Genomic DNA, 26,770 nt, shown 5'->3' on the forward strand with positions numbered 1-26,770 from the left:
TGCTGGTAAATCCGCCACTGCATGTTTCCCACCTGGGGCCCACATAACCTCCCTCAAGTGGAACCACACAGATTGCCTCAACTCTTATCCCTAGAGACATTCTTTTATTTTTTATTTTATGACACCAAGTGGTGTTATTTTGTAGCTGAAAGTTTTCATGTCCATTCCAATTATTTTGCACATTTGCGTCAATTTTTACCGAACTTATTTACTTATTTCTTTTCAGAACACCATTAGAATTGTCAAATTTACGTGGCAAAACTGCTTATTGCTGATAGCAGTGGTACAAAGTAATGCAACGTTTAGCATGTACATGACTATAATTAGAGGCAAGTTTATATGGTGAATAGCGATAAATACGAAAAAGACAGCAAAATAAAAGTCAATGCACCGCCAAACACCGAAAAGGAATTCAGTACATCACATAACACCGAAAAGCGAAGCTCAACACAAAATGCAACAAAATTCACCTCAGTCACCTCTTTTTCTCATTTAAAATATAGAATTGATTTCATAAATCTTTGCTTAGGCTATTATTATTTTAAAAAAAAACCTGAACTTATATTTAGGTACTATGTAAAAAAAATGTTATTTCCTTTCTAAGTAATGTTTCTTTTAAAGTAAAGTAAATTTAAAGCAGTTCACATCATGACTAAAGGCCTACAGAGAAACATGTGATTTTTGGGTTATAAAAATTGCATATTTTTTTTTTACTCATATTAATAGTATTGAAATAATAAGACCATGAAAAATTTTTTTTTAAAAAAAATTGAAAGCTAAGAAACACTACACAGGAATATTGAATGTTTTGATAGCAACTGAATTGAGAGTCGGGCGTGGGTGTCGGAAGTATCGCGATGGTGGCAGGTCGCGCGTGGAGCAGGTGACGGCGGAGCGCGACAAGCTGCGCGCGGACATTGTGGAGGCCAACGAGCGCGCGGCGCTGCTGGCGCAGGAGGTGGACGACCACCACGCACGGCTGCAGGAGGCCGCCCGGCTGCAGGTCAGGTGAGTGCGTGCCTCCCTCGCACGGCCGCATTAGCTCGCACTGCCGACGCCAGGACAAACTGTCTCCACCACTCTCCCTCTGTCCTTTCCTTGTCTCTCACTTCTCTCTCCCTCTCTCGCTATCTGGCTTTCTACCTCTTCCTCTCCTTTCTACCTCTCCCTTTGTCCACATTTCCCTCTACTTCTCACTGTATCCATCTTACTGTTTCCCCTCTATCCTTTCTCTCTTCCTCTACCCCTCTTTCCTTCTTCATTTCCCACTCCCTCTCTCCATCTGGCTTCCTTACTTCCTCTCTCCCTAAATCCCTCTATTCTCCTTCCTCCCTCCCCCCTCTGTCCTAATTCTCTCTCTCACCCTCTATCCTCCCTTCACTCCCCCTTTTCTCACTTTCTCCATCTTCATTTCTCTTTCCTTCTAACCCTTTAATCACCCTTCCTCTCTTTCCCTCTCCCTCAATCCTCCTTTCTCTCTCTCTCCCTCTCCCTTTGCCTCTCGTCCCCGGTCGCAGGCTCGGCCCCCCAGCTGTGCCCCCGGTGCTAGCCACGCCTCCCGGGCACCGGCCCCCTGCTCTCTTCCAGTCAGTGGCCACAGTTCTAGTGTGGATCACACAACTCTTGCAAAGGGAAAAAATTGTAACGGGAAACAGAGGAACGTGAAAAGCAGAAGACTCATTGCTTCCTGAGCTGTGACCATTTTTTACAGTGCACCAATCGCCTTAAGCTCGTGCATCGCTTGTCTTTGTCTTGACCTTTGTTAATTTGTGGATGAGTGCTACCGTAAAAGGACAGTACTGCGGGACTTACCTTGCGTGTGAATACATTGTTTAAACATGGATATAGCATTTGAATTTTAATGGCAATGTAGATTTATTTGTAGCTTTGCATTTCTCTTTGGAAAATTCCCTTTTGGCCACCACAATTAAAGTGTGCTTAACCTTGCCTCATTTAATGCCTAGTTTTCTCAGCCTCATTTTTCATATCCATGATTGGTGTTCTGTTTGCTACATGTCGACTATTGAAGGCTGTATTTTTCTATAAATATATTTAACTTGCGAACTATTTCATTTTTCATGATTACTATCAACTTTTGTTTCCTTGATTTGATTCACACTTAATAGGGCACATATCATCTTGGAATCATTTAGATTGGATACACTTTTTTTTCTGTTTGGTTATGTTATTATATAGAAATATATTTAGCATGTTATCCACAAATTGTAAGTGTGAAAATGTGTGTTCACATCATGTATTAATTTATCCAGTCATATTAATGAGCTTATATTCAGCTGTTAAATTTTCTCTCACGACCTTGTATCTAATGGGTGCTCTACTATACCTGAGTCGTGCTACATACGTACTTCGCGTACATATTATGTTTATTGTTACTGATCTGATCAGTGTCAATTTGTTGAGACTTTTGTTGTATATTTGTGAGTTGAATTCCCGTTATTCTATATATGCCTATATCATAATAAAATCTTGTTCTTTGATTTGTTTTTAAAAATATTTTTTAAACAACTACGCACATACCCTGCTTACAAGTTTCCCTATCAGAAGGGAACTATAATAAATTTTTGTATTTGTTCCTATTAAAATGTTTCTGTCGCAGGTTGAAGCGTCCTTTGACTGGCATATTGTCACAGTTCGCTCCAACTTAAATGTTATTATACTTGCGAGACTTACTTTGTTTTATTTACTTACTGGGAATTTGCCATGAAAAAGGGTAGCTAAACCATCATCAGTTGGTAATTAGTTTAAATTTTTTTGTAATTGAATTAGTGATATGTAAACTCATATTAGTGCATCACTTGTATATAATAATTTTAACCCAAGGTATAATGTACTATCTTAATCTTTTTCAATAGATGGCTTAGAGCCTAAACAATGTACAATATGTCCATTTTATGAGTTTTTAAGTTATTAAAGTGTAACTTTTTTACAAACTTCCTTTTCCTGTGCGTAGTAATTGGCACCCTCAGTTTTTTAGACTTCTATTTTAATTAGGCATTTTGTGTTTGTTTACCAGCTAGAGTTGTGTTTGATACTTATGTAAATCAACAAAAAGTGGATCATACAATGTTGTGTATGCTTAGAAATGAAAATAAGATTCTTCACCTGATACTTATGTAAATCAACAAAAAGTGGATCATACAATGTTGTGTATGCTTAGCAATGAAAATAAGATTCTTCACCTGATACTTATGTAAATCAACAAAAAGTGGATCATACAATGTTGTGTATGCTTAGCAATGAAAATAAGATTCTTCACCATGGTGTGATAATAATTTAAATCTCGCACTGTGGTTGTATGTAGTTGGGTGGGTGAAAAGGATGGTGTGGAATTCCATAATGGAAAAGAGAAAAGGACTGTTTGGTGCAAGCAGTTTGGTTTGGTTGTTGCGTGGGGGAGGTCTGGGAGACGGCGGGGTGAGGGAAGTGGCGTGTGGCGCAGGTTGCTGGAGCAGCGACACGCACAGGCCACCAAGGAGCTGGCGGAGCAGATGGGCGCGGAGCGGGAGCAGCTGGCCGCGCAGAACGCACGGCTGGAGCGCCAGCTCTCGCTGCTGCAGGAGGAGGACGCCCGCCTGCGCGCCGAGCTCGCCGCGTCGCGCTCCGTGCGTCCATCCCTCTCCCTCTCCGTGCTGTTACTGCTGGTCTCTCTCCTCTCTGCTCCTGTTGTTTGCCTGTGTTGCGTCTCTTCCTTGGTTTGGGAACTCTCTATCTCTCTCTTTGCAATTCACAGTTACTGCTATTAGCGCTTTCCTTTCTTCAGTGTTTTCGATTGCTAAACTAGGCCAAAGAACACAAATATTTAGAGACACGTCTTCGCTTTCTAATGACAATTTTTTTTTAAAAAATGTATCTGTTACATTTTATTTTGCAAAGTAAAATTTTGAATTAAGAATTTTGAAAATATAATTTCCTTGTTTTATAACGTTTCGTTATATACAAAATAAACAGTTCAACGCCGATTGCAAATTTTGATGTTTTTATTTTATTTTAATACAATGTTGCACAGACGATTCCAAACACTTTCAAAAGAAGTTACTCATTCAGTCCACATACATCTGCCCGTCGAACAACTGCTGGTAGCTCGCATGACGAGAAATTACCGGAAAATAATCGCGTAGATTGAGTCCTTCAGTAATGTTTTACTGCAAGTATAAAAAAATGGGACGACCTCGAAGAGAACCGCACCCAGCGAAAACGAATTCCGCCCCGAGCCAACATGCCTACGAAGGTGGCCGCAATTTCTAATTAAGTTATATCCAAAACGAAAAAAAAGAAAATTAGGTTGATTTAAATATAGGCCTGGCTCCGACCACCAACGTGAAAATATCTCTTCGTAAATTACATGATAATTTAGCGAGAAGCCATCGAACGCGACCTACTCGCCCAGCGTTCGACAGACGACTGGTGAAATCTGGCCACTCTCTTCTCCACGCAGGGAGGAGAAGTCACCTGACCTCACCGACCAATCACACGCACGCTTCATTCACTCTTACAGATATCAGCCAATTACAGAACAAGTTACAACACATGAAAAAACCTTTTACACACAGAACTCTGGGCTTCCCCTGATCTTTCTCTTTTCAATTTCACATCGAAATCGGGGACTTCCATTCTCGTTCTCTCTCCCACACCGTGAGAGAGCAGTTATCACTCAGTTCCCACGCAGTGGGGAAATTACCGTCTTTATCTCGGTTGGCGGGGAAGCACTGTTCCTTTCTCACTTACACTTACAGGCCTCTCATGCCTCTCTTTCTAACCATCACACCAGACCAGACACAGTCCCGTGATTTATAATTATATTACAACACGTTAATAAAAATTAAGAACAGCAATTATAATATGAATTACTTTACAAAATTAAACTTATTGAGAAAAACATGAATAAGTAGGCCTAACCACGTAAAAATCTGGAACAACGGCTCATTTGTGAATAATTACATAAAAATTACTAAATGATAGAAAATGTCGGTTAAAACACAAAATACCTTCTTAAAAACATAGCAAGTGAAAAACATCAACCCTAAAATACATGAAAACGGTAAAATATAATTAGAAAGATTTTTTAAGAAATATTTACATTCATGAAAATAGTTTAAAAGAAAAATTATTTAATTAGGAGGGCAGGGTTCTGCAACATTACAGTTTGTATTTCATCAAGAGCATCATCTGATATTCCAATTTTTATTTCTAAGAAGTTGTAATTGAAAGACGCCATCTTGGTTTCAACTGTTTTTGTGAACAGTTTTTTATAACATTTATTATTTAAATTTTTTGAGAATAGCACATAAATTTATGAAATGCCTTGTTAATAAAATTACCAACTGCTATAAATAGTTTCTCGTGTGGAATAATAATTGGTGTTTTAGCATTAATTTTTTTTTGTCAGATTGACTACAGCTGTAATAATACTTTCAATGGACACTCAGTCATAGTCTTAGAAAAACAAACAAATAGTGCAATTAAAAATTAAAACTCGTTATAGTCAAAGATGGTACACAAAATAAGATTTTTAATGTTTAATAGCCGGGCAGTATCAGTCAGGCAACAGTGGTCACCATTTACTCTGTCCTGCAATCTAATTCATGTCAAGTAATGAAATTAAAGTTACATAAAACCAGATGTAAATATAAAATATGTAGCAGCTTCTCGAGCAAACAAAGCCATTTTGCTTTTACACTAAATAACCAAAGAAGGTATAAGATTTTTAACTTTATGTTGAACGCACAGCATGAAAAGCAAAGTTTTGCATTTAAGGTATTCATAAATAGTATGGATTGGCACTGTAGTAGAAAAAAATACTGAGATTGAGATATGGAAATATAGTTTGTTATTGAAATCTGTTTCCTGCTTTACAAACTGTGACCTACCACGTGAAAAAAGAACCGAATGTTGTCGTATATCATAAATATTGCGCTTCACCATTTTTTTTGGAGACCTATCTAGTTTCAGTTTGTAGGGGTGTGCGAAGCTTCGAGTAATCGAAGTCGAATCGAAGATATTTTTTTCCTTCGACTTTGGCTTCGACAAAAATAAACTTCGAGTGGAAAAGTCGAAGATTTTTGCCAGAAACGTTTAGCCCACTATTTGGATCAATATGTATATATGTACTGCCAAAATATATTTGCGGCGGGTAATTTCCCGATTATGTATACAGCAAATTCTCTCTAGTACGTCCTTGTTAACGTACAACCCAGTATAACGTATAAAGCCGCCGGTCTCTTGAAACGCCATGCAAATTAATAGGCATAATAAATATATAACGTACGTTTTTCAAAGCCCTGGACGGTAATTTCTCGTTAATACGTATCGTTTTGCCGATATTAATACACAAAATATTAAACATTTTCTCATTTCATTCACAATTCTATAGCTTTGTGTAAGGACAGGTCTTGTGGAAATTGTTTACAGATGTTTTCTTTATTTGGTTGAGTAAAATGGCAGTTGCAGTGCTGGTAACCGTGCGGATAGAAAATTCATTCGTATAAAAAAAATGTCCGTTTTTTGTGTGATTGATGTAACAACATAACATTTATGCGGAATAATCAACAGTTATAAATAAAAAAACGCTTAACTTTTTCAATTAAGAAAAAAACGATTCGATTATAATATTTATCCTACAAAATGCGTATTTTCGCGTTTGAATTTGTAGCAATGGATATTGGCCGATGGCGGCCATATCTGGCTAGATACATAAAACGTGGATTATACGATGGCCAACGACTACTAACGCGTTTTTGTTACCGTTTGTTTTCTGTTACGATGACCTAACCTATAATTTGTTTGTAAACATCATTTCAGATTGACATCTTTCGCAATCGTACACAAATGTAATATGTATGCAACATTTATTTAACAGATCTAGTGGCACGTTTCCGACGCTAGTGAACATTTTGTGACGTTTCGTGAAGCATGTTTAATGGCGACGCGACATGACGACGTGGATAACCTGTTTATATTTTTAATATTAAGTGTTTTAGGGCAGCATATGTAGGTAGGCCTACCCGTAGAAGTTATGAGTACCCAAAAGCGTGTGGGTATCAGCATTGCAAAAAACTAGAGATTCTTACAGCTGTTGACAACTGCAAGAAAAAGTGTGATGTTGCAAAACGCTTTAATATTGCACCTACAACTCTGTCCACAATAGTAAAAGACAGAGCAAAAATTGAAGAAAATGCTGCAAAACTGCACCAGAAGAGGAAAAGATATAGCAAATGTATCGATAGTGACCTTGACAAAAATCTTTTTGATTGGATTGTGCAAGCACGCTCTAATAACATACCCATCTTGGGCACAGCACTGCAAGAAAAAGCACGAATGGCGGCACTAAGGCTTGGAATTGACAATTTTCAAGCCTCAAATGGCTGGCTCACACGTTTCAAAGCCAGGTGGAACTTAACTTTACTAATGAAAACCAGATGAATGAATTTTACAAATTTTAAATAAATGAAAAGTACTTATTTTTCCTGTGGATTAAGACATTTAACAGTACTTATGTAGTATACATTTTTTGAAGATGTTTGGTATAATGGAATTTTCTTTAGTCTATATAATCATGATGAAACGTAATTATGTAACAATTTTTTAATATTAAAAATTATGTTATTTCAAATCCTTCGACTTCGATTTTCCTTCGACATTCCTTCGCACAATATAAGCTTCGCTTCGACTTCGCTTCGCATTTAAAAAGAGACCTTCGCACATGCCTATCAGTTTGTTAGCCTTACCTCAAAATGTGGACACACTTGTTTTGAGTTTTTTCTCTGGGGTGATTCTGTTTTTAGAATAGAATTATAAAATATTTGATTTGTATTCGTTAGGTCCGAAGCTTCACAGATACCCATTCAGAACTGGCCCACCATTCAGCATCCAGGACTTGACACACGATTAATGACTTCAGTTTCATCCTCTTGTTAGCCAAAGTAAACAGCTCGGCTTCCATGTTCTACATTCTCCTCCTGAACAGTTGATGGTTAGGGCTGCTATGTCCACTAGTCATAACTCGTAAGTAGAGATGGTTTTTGGGATAAGTATTTTTGGGAAATTTTTTCCAGTAATTTACTGGAAAAGTTTCTGCTAGACTGGAAAATTTTCCAACCAGTTATACTTTCACAGAAGCACATAGATATGTTTTATCAACTATTTTGTACAAACAAAACCAAATAAAATATACATTTAGTCTTTTTTTCCCACCTGATGGCTCACTTAACATTTGAGACATGGATATGACCTATGCTACCCTTTATTTATATACTTATTTATATATTTATGAACACATTTGTTTGAAGAACCCATTTACCCAGGCACACATACGGTGTGTAGTGTGTAGACTTTTAGAAAAAAACAACATGATTTGAAAACTACTCAAGATATCCGAGTGGGGGTCTGTTTACGTAAATTATTAAACAAATTTCTCAAGGCCAATAAGTAGTTATGATTCTGGATTAAGTTTTTAAACTTTGTTTTCAGAAGAGTTGTAATGGCTAAAAGGTTTTTTTTTTTCCAGAGTAATTTTTGCATAAAACAACCATTACAGATTCTTTAAAGCACGTACAGGACTTTCATTACATTTTAAATTTATTTATGTGTCATATAATGGTGCAGTCACCGTTCAGATTTCATAGTTGTCCTGTGGACGACGAAAAGACTGTGCGCCATTTTAGAGTCTTGCGCTTAGAGGAGACACCGCGCTAGAAGCACCAGCGAGCGTCGCGCTTATCATCCCGCCTCACTAACACACGTACACCTGTGACTAGGAGGCGGGCCCTTTAAACAGTTAAATATAATCTGAAAATTAAAAAATTGTTATGTAATATATATAAAAATATCTTAAATAAAGTAAATCTATGTTGGTGATGCAAAAAAGGAAAAATTTTGTAAAAAAAAAAAAAATCGGAACTAAAAAATGTTTCTTGGAAAATTTTTCTACTACATCTCTACCCATATGCATCCAAGCCTTTGCCCGAAGAAGCTTTTCCAACCAGTAAAATATAAAGTCTGCACAAGATGTGTGTGTTTTCTCTTTCTGCGTTTGTTTCTGCAAGTACCGGCCTGCAAGTAACTACACGTGCTGCTTTCCATCCGCAAACATGTTACGCATGTGTGGTTCGATGTGTAAACCGTTGAAACTGACGTCTGCTTGCAAGCTTCCTTGGTCGGCTTTCGCCAGCCACGCTTGCCCTCAGCGCAGAGCCGTGCCGAGCCGTGCCGTGTTGCACCAGACACAGGCGCTCGTGCTGCAGGAAGGGACGTAGCCGGGGGGGGGGGGGGGGGGGGGGGTATAAGTCCGGGGGGTCCGAACCGTCCCTTCCGGAATTCAAAAGCAAATAGAATTAGAGAAAATAACAGCAAGGTTACAAAGATATTAATTTTGGAAATATTATTGTAATCCTCAGTGGGCAACATTAAGAGCATTCCCTCCATATTGCAGCCCTCACACACATAAAGCAGCAGGTATCATGGTTCCAAGCACAGTCTCTATATTTTTCATGCCAGTTTGCACATGTGTCGTTATGTCTTTCTTACAAACTTGACGTGAGTGTTTACAGTGCATTTATTAACATTTAATACGTACGTATTTATGATTTTTCTTAACAATTGACTTAAGAACAAAGTAGGTGTTAAAACTATTAAATAAATATAAACAAAAGTATGAAATGTTCAGTTTTCTTTTACTCAAGATAGATCATTACTTAATAATTCTATGTATAAATGTTGGGAGTACTAGAATTGAGAATTCAGTATGACAGAACAATGTGAAATTTAAAATGCTTAAAATCCTGTTGTGAAGAGTAGTTTGTTGTAAGCACGGGACGCTGGCCGCGGTCGTGTTGCAGGAGAACGAGGGTCTGGAGCGAGAGAACCAGAGCTTGCAGGAGCAGCTGAGCGACGCCCGGCTGCAAGCACAGAAGCACGCGGCCTCGCTGCAGGGGATGCAGCACTGGGTACGTACGTCTGCTGGCCGCCAGTCCTCGCGGTCAGGAGCGCACAGCGAATTTTAGGGATGTGCGAGTACCCGATATTTTCGGGTACGGTTCGAATCCACAATTACCCGAACCTGGAATCGTTGTACGTACATGGATTCGAACAGTATTACGAATATTCAATAAAGTTATAAATTAATTTAATACGGCTCAAAAATACTAGCAGTGAAAAATAAAATTAGGCTACTATTACGTAAGTATTTATAATATGATGTATCAAAGAAAAATATGTTAAGTAAATAATTAACACAGTGACATTAAAAGAATTTCGAGATTTCGAGAGCTTAAACTATAATTACGAATTTCGTCGTATAGCAAACTATGAACTAAAAACAATTACATACCTACAAGAAAAAAAGTCTTGGCTATTATTTATTGTAGAAAAAAAATGGTTTCGTTTGCTGAAACGTTTATAAAACTGTGATTTCCCTGTGGAGTGCCGTTTATTACGATTGAGTTGGAGAGTTGAATATGTTTTGGTTTTCATATTTTAAAGTGTTAATTATTAAGTTTACATAATTATAAATATTTCAATATCAGTGTAATAAATAATTGCCAGTAGTTACAGTTAGAAAAAAGAGAACACACATTAGTTTTCAATTAATCAGTTATTTATAATTTTTCTGTGCTTAATATTCGGAATCGGATTCATATCTCAAATATTGCCAGGGATTCGAATCAGATTCGAACCGAACTGAAAATCAAGGATTCGCACATCCCTAGTGAATTTTATATGCACAGTGGTTCGTGAGGGGAGATGGGAAAATAAACCCTTTTTTTTCCTGCTGTTTGCATTCAGATTTTTTTTTTGGGTTTATAAGGATTTTTAAGGGGGGGGGGGGCACATGTATCTCTTCCCCTGCGTACACCCCTATGTGTAATTGTGTTTATATCTAGGGACAAGAGTTATTAGCTTTATTTCTCGTTAAATTTTTTGTTTTGTTTTTTAAACAGGCGATTCTAGTACAGTGTGTTATAATTCAAGAAAAATGTATGAAACTTAAAATTTATTTCGTAATACTTATTTCACCAAAATAGTTTGTTTTGACTGGCACATGATGCACTGATACGATAAATTCATTACTAATACGTAAGGACCTTAAAAAAAGAGAGGTTATTTTTTCTTAAAAACTCTGCTATTTTTTCCACAAAATTCTCAAAACTTATAAATTTATCAAAACCATTAACTCAGTTCACAAAACCATGATCTATTATTTTATTAATCTCAAAGAATTTAATTTATTTAGCATAAACTTTTTAACAAAATGTTATGTACTAAATAGATTGCAAAATGTTTTACTCTTTTTGATCTTGCAGCTGTTATTAGTAACACATTTTTTTTTATTACAGCTATGTCACATTTTTCTCACACACATATACTTTCAGATTTATATTTATTAGGGATGGGTCGAATACCAAAAAATGCCGGTTTATGCTTTCGGTGCCGGTTCCAAACTTTAAACTTCGGTTCCAGTACTCGATTCCAGTACTCGGTTCCATACTTGGTTCCAGTACTCTGTTTTAGGATTTTGTTTCAACTATTGAAGTACTTTTGTGTAACAGCTAAATTAAAACAGCATGGTAGGTAATCTTAAATAATAATTTTACTAATGCTCCTTAAAAACAAACCAGGTGAGCAAATATGTGTAAGTATTGTTAAAACAGTTTAAACAAGTAGGCTAATGCTAAATATAACATTTTAGTATTTCACACTAAATTCATTTTAGATTTTTATTCAAAAAAATTAGCATCTTCACTCTCTCCGGATCTAAACGATTCCTTTTGGAGTCGCAAATAAATCCTGCAGTGCTGAAGAGTCTCTCACTGCAAACTGTTGCAGGTGGCACACACAAGTACTTTTTTGAAAGTGTCTGTAGTGGTTTGCACTGATCCCTTTTCTTCCAATATTCTGTGACAGAGCAGTTAGGTGGCATGTTATCCTCATTGAAGTACTGTTGAAGCTGTTCTGCCATGGAACCACAACCAGAATCCCGACTACTATTAACTTGATGTGTAAATAGTGTGGAATACTGCGACCAAATCAAATTACTCGAATCTGACTGCAACTGTACTGTAGCACTTTTTGTTCCAGATACCTGAAAAAAATAAAAAAATTTACTCACTAAGAACTTAATGGGGAAAAAATTTTTTTTTTTGTGAGCATGAATTATATTAGTTCTCTTTTCATAGGCTAATTATAATTTGAGAAAAGAAATCTTACCAAATTCTCAGGAATTTGTAGACCTAATGCTTCCTCCAACAGTATTTTTTTTAGCAGCTTCACATTTTGCTTCATCTTTGAAAGGTGCTGCTTTGAAGCGTGGATCCAACAATGTTGCAGACGTCAGAATTTGACTGTTTTCAAGATCCCTGAACCTTATTTTAATGGAGGATAACATGTCATTTTTGAGTCCTTGCAATCCAGAACCAGCTGGAGCAGGCTTTTGTAACTCGTTTTCAATGAGATTGGTAAGGGGAATGACCTGAAATATAAATTAAACCAGTCACTCACTGAATGATATTAGAAGAAAATTACAAGACAATGTTAAATATAAGTTACACATAAGTACTCACCTCTGCAACAGTCACATGATCTGAGCTGATGTGGGTTGTTACAGAATCAAACACCTCGAGGATAGGTATGACGTTTTCCATCAAGGTCCACAGAGAGTTAGACAGTTCTGGGATATTGAGCTCTGCGCAAGCCAATACTATTGCCTTCTTCTGCTCATGCAGTCTCTTGAACATGTGCAGTGTAGTATTCCACCTTGTGGGCTCGTCCTGAATAAGTCGATGCTGCACCACACCTGCAGTGATTTGGCAAGTCTTCAGCACCTTGGTGGCACGTGCAGAGTGCTTGAAGTGGCCTACTATTTTCTTGCTTGAAGAAACCAAGTTATTGATAATTTTATTGTTCAAGAAACCTTCCTTGAGCACCAGTTGCAGGGTATGTGCTAGGCATGAGGTGTGCTGGAAAGGTGACAGTTCTAACCCAGCAACAAGGTTACGGGCATTGTCTCGCACAATGGCCACCATTTTTTGCAGTAGTCCCCATTTTTCTAACAAAGAAGTGATGAATTTGGAAATATTTTCTGCAGTGTGGCTTACTTCGGGGAAAGGTATAACTTCCAAACACAGATGGTGCAATACAAATTCCTTTGTTACATAATGGGCAGTTACACTAAGAAAATCAGTGTTTGCTACTGATGTCCACAGGTCTGTAGTTACTGCAACAAACTCTGCATCTTTTAACTGTACTTTCGTACATGGCTGGAACAATAACATTGCTTAGTGTTTTTCGGGTTGGCATTGTAAACCGAGGCTCAAGGTGCTCAATTAGTTCCTTAAATCCTCTGTTCTCAACTAGGTTCAGGGGTTGACCATCCACGCACACCATTTTTGCAACAAGATGTGTGATTTTTGTCTGCCTTTTATCATCAATTTTAAATTTAGTAGCTTTATCATATACCTGTGTCAAGGTCTGCTGCTTCGGAGATATCCGATACTGAGGTCCTTTTTTCCGTTTGCACATTTCTGAGCTCGTAGACATGGACGTGCTTTCCGTTGCCACATTTGCCAAACTTGTCAAGCCTTCACTTGGTGCAAATTCTGTAACATGCTTGTGAACAAGGACCAGCTTGCACAGATTCTACTCTCAGTCTTTTGGGATGTTGCTTTTTTAAATGTTTATGAAGATTTGAAGTTGACCTAGAAGAACCTCGGGATATGCGACTTTTGCAGTAGTTGCATAATGCATATTCACTGTCCATGGAGTCAATGGAAAAATGTTCCCAAACGACAGACATTTTAACGAAAATACAATGTTTTGAATGTTACCACTTCTTTTTCATTTCGTGTCACGTTGACACACACAAAAAAAATGTACCGCGCCTTAGTGAAAAAATAGCTATTTCCAAATAATAAAGTTAGTTGTGCCTTCTGCACAGATAGATTAATTGTAAATTGTCACAATTCGAACAGTAGATAGCATTTGAGTTTCGATTTTAAACTGTGGATAAAATATTTAGGTCATTTCCGCTATTTATATTTAGGTTTTTTTTTTTTTTTCATAACCTCAAATAACAACAAACACGGTACGTTCGCCGCCATAGAAAAACTCTAAAACACTGCAATCTCACTACTGACTTGCCTATGTTTTGTTAATTTTCCGCTGCAAGCGCTTCATTTTTACAATAACTATATAAAATCATAGGTGAGGTCTTTGTTTGTGATGCACACAACTGTATAGATATCTATGGACATATTTCTCTTGTTTACATCACGATCGTGCACATAAATACGTTTGATGTTTATTGTTGTCTGAAAACTGAAAAGGTTATCAAAAATACTGTTGCGTTTTTTTTTAGATTTCAAGATGTTAATTAAAAATTATGTCGATGGGCAGATAATTCATTTTGCGCAACAAATAATGCAGTAATTTGTAACCTGCACGTGTTCATGACCATGTGAATGACCGGACTCGAAGTTACAACAACGCCGGTTCCGGTTTCGGGTCATTAACGCCGAGAACCGCTAAAAACCAGAACCGAGAACCGGGACCGACCCATCCCTAATATTTATTGTTCTGAGTAGTTAGACAAGCGTATTGCAAATTGTTATATCATAATTATTGCAAAAGTGCATGATACAGCAGTCAAAATAACATGGTTTTGGTGAAACACTATAATGAAACATTGAAGCTTCAGCTTTTGTTTAATATGATGCTATCTTTACGAACAATGAAAATTCATAAAAATAAAAATATTAAATTATATAATAAATACTTTTTAGCACAGAGGGTAGACAATTTATATGGTGTTATTATCATTCTAATATATTAAGATTTTATTATAAGATATTTATAAATTATTATTTTTTTATTAACTAGGTTGTTATTATTAATTATATATTAATATAATATAGAGATTTATCTCTTGTTTTAAGAACGAAAGTGACCTAACAAAAATTGGTTGTCTGTAAAGTCGGTATACAGATGATAGTTTAACGTGACAACATCATAACAAAACATTGATGAAATCATTGCATACTTTTATGAATAAAATTGAATCATTTTTATTGAATTATCACTATTTTGTATGGATACAAAGAAGGAGTGAAATGATATCTACAATATAATTGATAAATATAGTACTTTTATTTGCACTCATTAATTCAAATAATGTTTAATACTTTAACGAAGAGATTATTTTAACTACATATAACTTTTATACATGTTAGCTATTTAACTTCTTCCAATGTGCGTTATTCTGTTAAGGATAGGACGATGATAGGAAAAGTAGGAAACGAATGGGAGTGTTTCAAGTTTAATGTGCCTCGAAAAAGTCAAATCGATGGTTGTTCCAATCGAGTGGAAGAGAGATAGATGCGGCGCAAGCGTACAATGAGCGTAACGGGACAATGAGTCATACTTTTTTGTGCGTGCAGCCGGCGTTCATCGATTTATTAGACGTTGTCACGTCAATGAAGCTATGAAGTGTTGTGTGCGGATGTGATGCCACGAGCGACGGGGCCCGGGGACCGTGTGCGCAGGCCAGCGAGCTGGAGCGCCGCCAGCAGCAGGAGCAGGTGCTGCCTCTGCTGGAGCAGGTGCAGCAGCTGCAGGCGGAGAACATGCAGCTGCGCGACCAGTGCGACGAGCTGAGCAGCAAGTGCGAGACCCTCGCCGCCCGGGCCAGCAGGTAGGGCCGCCCCCGCCGCTCCTCGTCGCTGCCCGCGGGCCTCGCCCACCGCTACTTGCAAGCCTCGCTTCACAATACACACGTGTGTCGCACACCATTACTGTCTTGCTGCCTGCAAGCCTCGCTTGAATGCCAAGCCTGGTAGGGTACATATATCTACAATACTCTCTACCATTTGTTTTGTCTATGACAGCCAGGTTTGTAAGGGACATGCTTACGTTTTGTTTTGTTATATGTAGGAGGGTAGGTGTTCTTATAACAGATTAAATATTTGTAATGTGATTAGGTGATTGTGTGTAGTTACAAGTTTTTTTACCCGTGATAATGTACAGTACTCCCGGTGGTAACATTAGTAACTTAACACGGTATCAATATGTACTTAAAATTTATGTAATTTAAACATTTTGGGGCAAAATTTGTGCAAAGAAATTTGTTTTCTTCAAAAATTATACCATTATTATTTTTTATTGTTTTCAATATTAATGGTTATCATTATACTGCAAAAAAAATTAGAATAATATAATATTGAAGTTGGTAGTACATAGCAATATCTAATAATTTGGTGCAGATTGGAAACTTCGAAAACTATGACTTTTAACTAAAAAAACTTACATTTATTTTGGTTTTTGATACAGAACTATCATTAGTTTGCGTTTCAACAATTATTCACTTGAGTTTGAATTCTAAGGGACTCTGTAAAATATATTTTTAGTCAATCACATACTTTAATATGTTAAAGCTCTTAATATTCTTTGTTTATAACTTTTGTGCGTTATGATATTAAAGTTTTAGCTTGCAAGAGTCGCTATGATGCACGAAGCGGAGCGCATTGCTGCGACGACAGTTTACCGCGAGTGAACCAGTGAGGTCTGTGATACCGTCGCAGGTAAATGAGGATGAGCGAGGCAGTGACTCGCGAGCACGGCCGTCTCTGCCGCAGGTCTGTGGGCGTGCAGGCGGGCGGAGACTGGGACCCCGCGGAGGAGAGCTCCGGAGGGGGCACCAAGAGGCGGGGCCGCTCCCCGGGGGAGCCGAGGGCGTCGGCCGTCGCGGGGGACGGGGAAGGCGCCACTCCCCGCGTGGGGAAGATACGCAGGTGCTGCAACGGTGACTCTGCTGTGGACGTGCTCTCCGTCCCTGGGACTGCAGGTGGGTCGCGTGTTGCTGTGTGGGCAGGAATGGTCGGTGAAGCCCATCGAGCATTATGCCGTATCGGCAGGACACTGCATCGTAGTATTGCTGTCCGGGCAGGACCCTGGTTGCATCAGAGGACAACAGTGTTGTGGTTCAGGCAGAACTCTTTGTCGCAGAGTGTTTGAATTGCCATCCAACTTCACTCTAGAGCAGTGGTGTGCTAACTTTTGAAGTTGTAGTGCGTTTAAAAATCCCACAAATAAATGTGTGCACATTATATGCTAATTTCTTGAAAGTTTTTTTATAATTATTAACTAAAAAAATTACAGGTGAAAAAAATATTAGATAAAAAAATTAATCGTTAAATATTGTTCAATTAATACAGTAAAGGTGTGTTAAAAAAATAGTGTTATATTCATAATGAAATTATGTTATAAAGTAACTTTATTTTTTTTTATATCTGTGGCCTTTTCCACAATGTGTTACAAATTACCAGACATGATGGTGTAAAGCAAGTCCCTTAAGTGTTTTCAAGAATCTATACCAGTTGTTTTACACCTTAAAAGTACTCCGAAAACATGCATTTTAGCCATTTTCACTCTTCTTAGAACACAGTTTAAAAACTTTATCCGAAAGCAAAAGTACTTTTTGGCTCTCAGCGAACTCTAAAATGCTTTTTGTAAAAAGATCCCACTCTGATATCTTGAGTAGTTTTGCAATCACATGTGCTGAGGCATACAGCGCCCTTAATCAGTAATAATTACATAGATGTTGGTACACATCTTCATAGAACAAAACAGAGTTTGAAATAAACTTAATTCATAAAATTTTATTCTTTACCTACATTTATTTTCAATGAATGCCATTATTTTAATATGTAATGTTAAACGTACAATTCTCATTAATTGCAATCATGCACAACCATTATAAATAAACAGCATGAATTAAAGTTAACCCATATAATGGAAATATTCTAATTCAAAAATGAAATTTAATTGAATATCGTGTTTTATCGCATAATTATCACACTGTTATTTTAGTGTGTCAGAATTTGGAAAAAAAATTCTCGCATACAAGTTACATGATGTTTTTTGTTCCGCTGTTAAATTCTGGGAAAACTTGCCACACCAACATGGGGATTGAGCGGTCTGAACACTAACCTCCCTCCAAGGTGATAAGGGTTCAATTCACAGCTCACTGTAACCCGGATTTTACGCAAGTGGGATTTTCTTGGGGTCCCCATGTCAATTCATTCCAGTTCATCTCGCCTCACACGTTCTGCAGGCTTGCCAGAACGACAGCCGGCTGCTGTGATTGTCCGACCCCGTCCCATTACACATCTGTAGACCTTGCTTCAGGTGGGAAACTACATTTCGATGTTCATTTTTCACACCAACATAATGCTTTTCAATTTCCAAAATCCATTATTTATTAGGATATTACCACTTAACTTATTTAATTAACAGAAATACGAAGTTGTCTGTTATGTAAATTTTCTTTTAGAAGGTGGTTTCAATCGTTATGACCTTTATCTTTTCATCTTCGTTGCCGCTGTGTAGCGATGCTAGTTGTCATCGTTCATATTTGGTTACGTTGATGCCCAAAAGTATTGAAGTTACATGGTCTATGTCGGGAAGAACAACACTGCCCTGTGGAGCATCACCTCCACTGGCTGTGCGGACGCTACAAGCGGCGTGAACTGCAGTTGCTGTTGTCGGGTTGTTTGCAGGTCTGGCGCGGGAGGCCGTGGTCGGTGCTGGCACGGACGCCGGCCTCACCGCGGGGGACACTTCGCAGGTGTGTGTTTGTGTCGCGCGGAGTGCCACCAGAGGCACCACTGGTTCGAAGCCAGCGAGATGGCCACTGGAGGGGCACCATTTGGTTGGCCGTTTCTTTTGGGGACTCGGGCACTGAAGTGTGAACCTGTCCATTTAAATGTGATTTGTCGAGCATCTCGAGGCTTGAATGCGAGTGAGGCACCGTTGCTACGCAGACAGGACGTCAGTTGTCGTAATAAGTGTCTGTCAGGAAACCTCTGGCTTCGGCGAATAATTTTTTTAAAATTTTAATTAAATTTTTAATTGATAAATAAAAATATAAAATATTTTTTTCAATAGAAATTTAACGTACAGTAAAAAATTTTTAAACCCCACTTTATAAGAGTCCAAGAAAAATTGACCGAAATACAATAAAAAATAAATGTGAGAAATATACACGGAACCATAATAGAGAGGCGTGAAATGAAAGAAAATAAAAAAGCATCTTTGCAATGCATTTCTTAAACAAGCAAAATTATAATTTTGTTAATTGTGTTGATTCAGTTGATTATATCGGTATAAAAAATGTTTCATTAATAATTTTTTAACTGTAATCACAGATTTTTTGTCACATATAAAAACAATGTTCTACAATGTTGCAGAAAACCAATGTAAATTACTCAGTAAAACATCTTAGTTTGATACATGTGAATTTTTTTTTTGTGATGGGGAGGGGAATTTTTTTCATGTGGTGTATGTATTGATTTTGGATATTTAAAAAAAAAAACCTTTTTTTTAAACAACTTGAATGTTAAATAGTTCATGAATATGAAATATTTCTTGAATGCTCGCAGACACGTTGAAGGGTGAACAAGGGAAGTGTTTGGTGTTGACGCGAGCGTGTTGGCGTGTCGTGGTCCACAGAGCTCGGCGCAGGGCGACGCCAGCGAGGTGGCGAGACTGCACCTGCGTATCTCGTGCCTGGAGCAGGAGCTGGAGAGGGTGAGCGGCTCGCCGGCGGTGAGTCCGGGCCGTCAGCGCTGTTGATGCTCCTCTCGCTGGCCTGCCAGAGCTTCCCTACCCTCTCTGCTTCTGAACAGATGTGCCGTGGCTTCCGAACAGTCGTTCAAACAGGAAAAAATCTCCCAAAAATTGCTTTCCCCCCTCTCCCTCTCTCTCCCTCCCCCTTCCCTCTCTCCCTCCCTCTCCCTCCCCCTTACCTTCTCCCCTTCCCTCTCTCCCTCCCTCCCCTTCACCCCCTCCTCTACACCCCCTCCCTCTACCCATCTCTCCCTCCCACTCGACCCATCTCCCCCTCCCTCCCCTTCACCCCTCCCTCTACCCCTCCCCCCTCCCCCTCCCCCCCTCCCCCTCTCCCTCCCTCTCATTCACCCCCTCCCATTACCCATCTCCCCCTCCCACACTTTCCCTCTCCCTCCCCTCTCTCTATCTCCCCCATCTCTCCCTCTCTGCCTCTCTGCTTCTCTGTCTCTCTGCCTCTCTTCCTCCATGCTTCCTGACTTTCGTGATGTGTAACATCTTAGCTCTCTGTACATGCCATTTGTTTGGAGTAACTTCATGATTAGGACAGAGGCGAAGGAACTGAAATGTGTAACGGACGGTGCTTCTATCTGTGGGCGGGTGGTGCGAATCTGAGTTCACAAAGCCAAAGGGGAACTTTATAGTACTAACTATTGAATGAGTTTTAACAAGATGGGCAGTATTTTAATCCATTCCTTGTCGAAAATCGGGCTCAAAGCAAGTGTTTAGTATTTTTTTGAATTCTTTTTCGCTTTAATTGGGCCCATTTCTACAAGTGGAATGATTCGTTAGTCAATATGCTGCTCCGACAGCGAAGTCTAGCGGCGGGTGTAGAAACTAAGTGTGATTCCCATCCAGAAATTTAGTTTAAAACACATTTGGTATATATTTATCACACACTGCATTATTTAAATAATTATGCATTTAATTTTGTGTTCGAGTTTTGTATTATTAGTATAATTGCAACACGAGAACACATGAATTTACTCATTACTGAGGTTGAATGTTGTACATCTCTGGCAAGCTCTGAAATACTCGCTCATGTGTTTCTTTTATTATGTTATAATTTACAAGTGCTTTGGAGCAACTACTACATTCACAAATGTCTCTCAATGAAGGTTGCCTACAAACGGTTCTGAGATCACACGTTTTAGAAATTTCCACTCTTGTAAGCACAGTTTGATAGTTAAACTTGGAAAACAGTACTACTCACATGCCCTCAGCGCATTCTTAATTGCTTTTCGTAAACAGACCCCACTCGGATATCTTGAGCCGTTTTCAAATTGTGTGGTTTGTTCTGAAGCTCTGCACACTGTATGTGTGCCCGGGTAGGTGGATCTTTTATGTGATCTCCCCGTGGTGAGGGGTGAGGAAGAGGGCAGAACTCCAGGAAAATATCCATCGTCACTCTTTCCAACCTCCCATCTCCTGTTACCTGAGAGTGAGCAGAACAAAAAAGCTATTTTTTGAATACCTATTCAACCTTCTGCTCACATTCTGAGCTTACACAAAGTGACATTCTCTACACAAATTACAGTAAAACCCTCTTAAGTACATCCCACTTAAGAAAACTTACTATAGTTAAAAAAAAAAATTTGCTGCTGATCTTTTAATACTATCAAAAAATTTTCCCTGTTAATAAGTAAAAAATTGGTCAAGTACCTTGAAAAAAATTGTTAACAGGAATTTAATGTAGTACATACATATTTAATTTCCTCATATAATGCTACCCAATAATGTTTAACTGCAAGTGCATTGGCATGGTGGTGTTCCTATATGTCCAACACCAAGTTTGTAATGACAATGAGACATGTGCAACCATGAATAATATTTTTTTTAAACTGAGTAATTCCCTACGTATTATTCCAGCATTCAACTATGTTAAGTATTTTTACAGGCAGTTATATATCTTTGACACGTACTTGGGCAGCTTGTTCAGAGGCAGGAGATTATTTGAACCAACTATGTATGACCTTGACCTGCTGTGAGTGGGTGGGAAGCTCTGTGTTGTAAGGAATGATTGTGCACGTTAATGTCTTGATAGCACCCTTGCTGTCGGAGGTGCTTAACTACCACATCACATCCTGGTTTCTGATTTGTACTGAATGTATCTTTTTTTTTTTTTTTTTTAGTTTTAGCTGCAGATTTCACTAGCTGTGAAATTAACGAAAATACAATGATGTTGGTGTAGTCAGTTTGTGGGTAATGGAACATTTACAAATCCCTGCTTGGTGTGCTCTTCCTGGTAGTAAGATGTTTACGTAAATGCGACACTACTGGTCCTTGTATGTCAACTTGAGCGTGTGTATTCCACGCCATGATGAAGTTAATTTCTTTAGCGGCAACTTGTTTATTTGGGGAAATTACCTGAGATTTCTGAGTGAAGAACTAAATAAGCACGTGAAATAAATGGCATAAGAAAAAGGTAGTGGGTATTTGACATAAAATTTTAATGAAAATATGTCATTGGGAAGTTGTTTGATGATTTCTCCTAATTTTAACTTTTGAAGTGCACTGTTGAAAGTAAGCGAGGTTGCTGTTCTGCTCAGTATGATTTGCTGTGGAATGTTTGTAGATGTGATGGTTTGGGCAGCTCATTCAGTTTAGTGACTAGATTTATTATGTGCGAGGCTTGCTTTAGCCAGTTTCTCCCAAGCTGTCTCTTCAGCTGCAGTTCGCGATTAGAGAGCGACCAAGTGGCAGTGTGCTGTTTTATGGAGGGTTTGTAGTGCTGGGTCAGTTGACTTTCGAATTGTACCAGAATGATTCAGAAGAATATACTGAGTTGGGAACAATCTTCGCTTCTCGACATTTTACCATGTTCTTAAACATGGGTAGAAAAACATTTAAAAAAATTATTTCTGTAATGTATTTTTTTTTATAACTGATACATGGTTACTTGTGCCTTACGTGAGCATGCATGGCTGGAGGTACAAGTCACAGCTACAAGCATTCTGTGTTATTAAATTTCGTATGCAGAAGATTATTTCAATGTGCCCTTATTTGTTACTCGCTTTTGATGGTCGGGCAGTAGTGTTCGATGTTTTCAACTCTGTTTCTGTTTCGCGTGACTTTAAGTTGATCCTCGATTGTTCTCAGCACTAAACGGACCATTCCCAGCCTGTGTATTGTGCAACAAGTATTTTTTTGGTTTCTTTTTTTTTTATTTTGATGCTATGCTCTAACTCTTGTGTATTTATGGTTGTGTGTGAATGTGTGACAATTTTTAATCTCAAAGCAGACAAGTGTAAAAGATTGGTGATGGTGTTGTGAAACAGTTATATTACCGTATTTACTCGTGTATAGCGCGCCCTCGTGTATAGTGCGCACCACGATTTTTGCAACAAATTCCAAAGAAAAAATTTTTTTCCCCCCCAAAAATAAATTTTACTAACATTTTGTGGTACCTGTTAAGTAATTACTTATGAAATAAATGATTATTTAAATTGATGTCAGGAAAATACTTAAATTAAATACTCTTCCACCTGAAAGCGAAACTTTTGTGGCATACTGTACCATCTGAAACGACACGAGCAAGCTAAACTCCGCTGTGTAGATGGAAGATAATGAAACGCGGTATCATCACAACTGGTACGAGGCCGTGAGAGAGGGAGGCAGGCAGGAACGGGACTATGACCATCAAGTAACATTGACAGTTGACAGGACTAAACACCATCACTCCTGTCACGCTACGTTGCTAAGCTGGCGCCGAGGACTAGATGACTCACAGGTAGCTGTTTGGACGAGTAAGCGGGTGACAACATTCTCTCTCTCTCTCTTTTTTTTTACTAGCTGCTGCGCTGGCTTTCCGTAGAGGGAAGAGATCTAAAAATAAACAAGAGACCATGATATGCGAGCTTGCGCGCGCACGCGTGTGTGTGTGTGTGCGTGTGTGCGCGCGAGAGACCAGTTTGTGAGTCTGTGTGTGTGTGTGTGTGTGTGTGTTTGAAAGAGAGGCCGCGTCGCTTGTGCGTGTGTGTGTGGGGGCTGGCCAGAAACGTCACCCATCACCCGGCAGTTAACGACTACCGCTCCTCCTCCCCGCCACCTCCCCCTTTAACTTTTTTTTTCCCGTGTATAGCGCGCATCCTTGATTTTATCTTTCACTTGACGGGAAAAAAGGGCGCGCTATACACGAGTATATACGGTATTTGCTGCATAGGTATAGTAGCTGAGTGAATCAGAAACATTCACTTCCCTGTATTCGTATGTTGTTAGTGCCAGTCATGCCGCATGTGCATAGTTTTGCCAAAATTCAGAATGTAGTGTTCAATGTAAAAAAATTTTATACGTAGAATTTATAATAGCTTATATATTTTATTTTTTATGACATTCATGTTGCTATATTGTTTATACATCCATTATATTTAGATGAAAGATAAATTAATAATGAAAATAACTTAATTATTATAATAAATGTTTGCTATTAACATTTTTCAAACTATTTTTTACACAATTTTTTGTTTTATGATTGTAAATGTTACAGATTGTAATGTTATTTTAATGAAGAATTTAAGTAATGTGTTTATGGATGGAATAGTTTATTGAATGATAAAATAACAAGTATCAAGTGTAACTTTCTTTCAATGTGTACTGTAATTTTACCTCTAATATGCATATGTAATATGTATTGTTATTAGATGTAGCAGGATGCACTGTGAATGTTTCACATTCCAAAGTGTCGAATCACAATAGTTGTTTTGTGCACTGTATTTTCAAGTGATGCACAATACCATATAATCTTAAAAAGTGTACTGTGGTAAATGAGTATGTGGTATATGCTTCTGTTTACAATCACACAAAAAGCTAAACAGGTGTGTGCTTGAACTGTATGATATTTCTTAACAATACTTTTTAAAATAAAATGTGGCGTGTGTACACTATTCAGCACAGCATAAGTAAAGTCTACTTGTATCGGCTAAGGTGGTAAGATTATTTATTTTTATTCTTAAAAGAAAAACTGCGTGTATGTGTTTGTGCTACTGTTGCTTTGCTATGAATTGCAATGCCATAGTGATTTAATAGTTTAAACCATTGTAACTAGACCATTAGATAATAACTCAGAATAATATTTTCGTATGCATTTAACATTCCTATGAGACTGTGGCACGAAAATCGTATGCATTTGTATTTAATTAAAATATTTACATATAAAATGTGAGGGTAACAGCTATGTTGTATTTACAACGTTGTTTTAACTCTTTCTGTGTGATTTTTCAGTAATTATAATGTGTTTCTTAAATATAGTACAACTTTTTGTAGTATTTGAAAAGGTGTATTTTAAAGTGAAAAGCGCATCAAAGTGAAGTACAGTAGACTCCGGATTATACGCTATGATTGAGGGGAGTGTTAGATAGGGCAAATGAGGTACAGAGACCTTATAAATCATTTATACTTGCACTGTTGTAATATTTTTTATGATCGTTTTCTGACTTCTTATAAAATAGAAAAAAAGTAGGAAGATTTGATTTAAATGCAGGATGTCTTTGGGACCAAATAGATCATCTCTCGTCAACAAAAGAAGCACAAACAAGGGTTTTGCCAAACTTCAAACGAGCGGCCATTGCAAAGTTCATTTTCAGTAGCCTGTTGCAAGAAAATAAGAAGTTTTATCATTGAAAGAAAATAATTTTGCTAGCGACATGTCTTCTGAACAAAAATTTACCAGCGACCAAAATATTCAACTTGTCATTATCACAAAAAGTCTCATTTACATTGCCGAATAAAGCATGAGTTTTAGCAATATGGATGCAGAGTTTATTTTCTGTGGCCTCTTAAAATAAATTTAAAAAATATTTTATTCAGCTATAAATCTGTTTCATTAGATAATACAATGTCTAGAATAAAATGATTCAAAAGGTGTAAAAAAAAAGCGTACATGCTGAACTGTTGCCAACCATGGTACTGTGTCATTTGCGGCAGTGCACTGTGAGCCTGCCTGTAGCAGTTGCCTGCAGGGATGGAGAGATGCATTGTGCTTGAGGTACGTCATTAACTCTAGGTCTCATGCCGTGTTGATTTGTCCATTTTTTCGTCACTGCTGTTATTCGAGGCCTACATCTGAAATTCGAACGATTTCCTCCTTTGTATTTATTGTTCTGTCGCCAGTGTTTCCAATAGATATTCACTTAGTTGCAATATGATTGGTTAAATAGTCACGTAAATTTTCGTGAATATTATCACTAGTGTGACTTGCGCCCATTACTAGAGTAAAGATTTTATTGTTATATTTTTAGTTAAATTGTTTTTTAAAAAAAGCAGAAGTTTGGTGTTTATGTTTTTTATTTTAATAAAAGTTGTTTAGTAATTCTTACTCCACCAAAATGGAGGTAAAATTTACAAAGGGGTAAAATAATTTACAATAAATTGGTTTAATACAGATACATTCAGAATAAAAATAAATTAGTGAGCAATTATAGATTAAAACTGATTCAATAAGAGGTGTACAATAAAATTCATTAAATTAATTTTCTTACCCATGCACTTTGGTACAATTTTTTTGTTTGAAAATAAAGACATTCTCTTGAATTTCAGACATTAAAAGATTTTTTATTTATGATTTGAATAAATTTTTGGGTGATAGCTACATAATTCCATGATATAATACGTATACATTTTGGTATTATATTGTGTATAAACTTGTATTTCTAGGTTAAGCTGTGTTTTGACAAGCTTTTCGGTTGTATTGCAATTCACCTTATAATCTTGTCTCTACCCATTACATTTAGTTAATATCTGTTGAAAGTATTAGTGACAGTACAGCAAATTCAAAGGAGGTAATGAATTGAAATTCCAGGATCAACACTTTAACAGTAATGACAGTAATATACAAAGCCATCAGGGCTCGTGAGACTGTGATGGCCAGCCGGGTGTCAAGCGTCTACCTAGGCACACACGTGAGGGCAGAGCTTCAAACAACCACACAATCTAAACTTCTCAAGATGTCTGAGTGGAGTCAGTTTAGGAAAAGCATTTAAGAATTTGCTGAGGGCTGGTAAGTAGTTTTTAAACTATGTTTTCATGAGAGTGAAAATGACTAAAAGATATGTCAGAGTTAATTTTTAGGCGTAAAACAAACGGTACAGGTTCCTGAAAGCACTAAAGGAACTTGTACTGCACCTTTACCTTCATTTCCCCG

General features: G+C 37.7%; 1 protein-coding gene across 7 annotated transcripts in view; it reads left to right on the forward strand.

Annotated features, from left to right (window-relative positions):
• The window catches only part of LOC134541332 (ninein-like protein), a 100,328-nt gene that overhangs the window by 17,793 nt on the left and 55,765 nt on the right, over positions 1 to 26,770 (forward strand). For 5 of the 7 annotated variants that reach the window (XM_063384748.1, XM_063384743.1, XM_063384749.1 and 2 more), the window contains exons 8-14: positions 868 to 1,008; positions 3,461 to 3,662; positions 9,855 to 9,962; positions 15,552 to 15,700; positions 16,641 to 16,849; positions 18,564 to 18,631; positions 19,516 to 19,611. In XM_063384748.1, the coding sequence (XP_063240818.1) occupies positions 868 to 1,008; positions 3,461 to 3,662; positions 9,855 to 9,962; positions 15,552 to 15,700; positions 16,641 to 16,849; positions 18,564 to 18,631; positions 19,516 to 19,611 (973 nt within the window). The remainder of the gene's footprint in view (positions 1 to 867; positions 1,009 to 3,460; positions 3,663 to 9,854; positions 9,963 to 15,551; positions 15,701 to 16,640; positions 16,850 to 18,563; positions 18,632 to 19,515; positions 19,612 to 26,770) is intronic. The other 2 variants (XM_063384746.1, XM_063384747.1) reach the window with 2 other exon arrangements.

Source organism: Bacillus rossius, chromosome 18 (assembly GCF_032445375.1).
Source record: "Bacillus rossius redtenbacheri isolate Brsri chromosome 18, Brsri_v3, whole genome shotgun sequence".
In the NCBI taxonomy this organism is placed as follows: Eukaryota; Metazoa; Arthropoda; class Insecta; order Phasmatodea; family Bacillidae; genus Bacillus; species Bacillus rossius.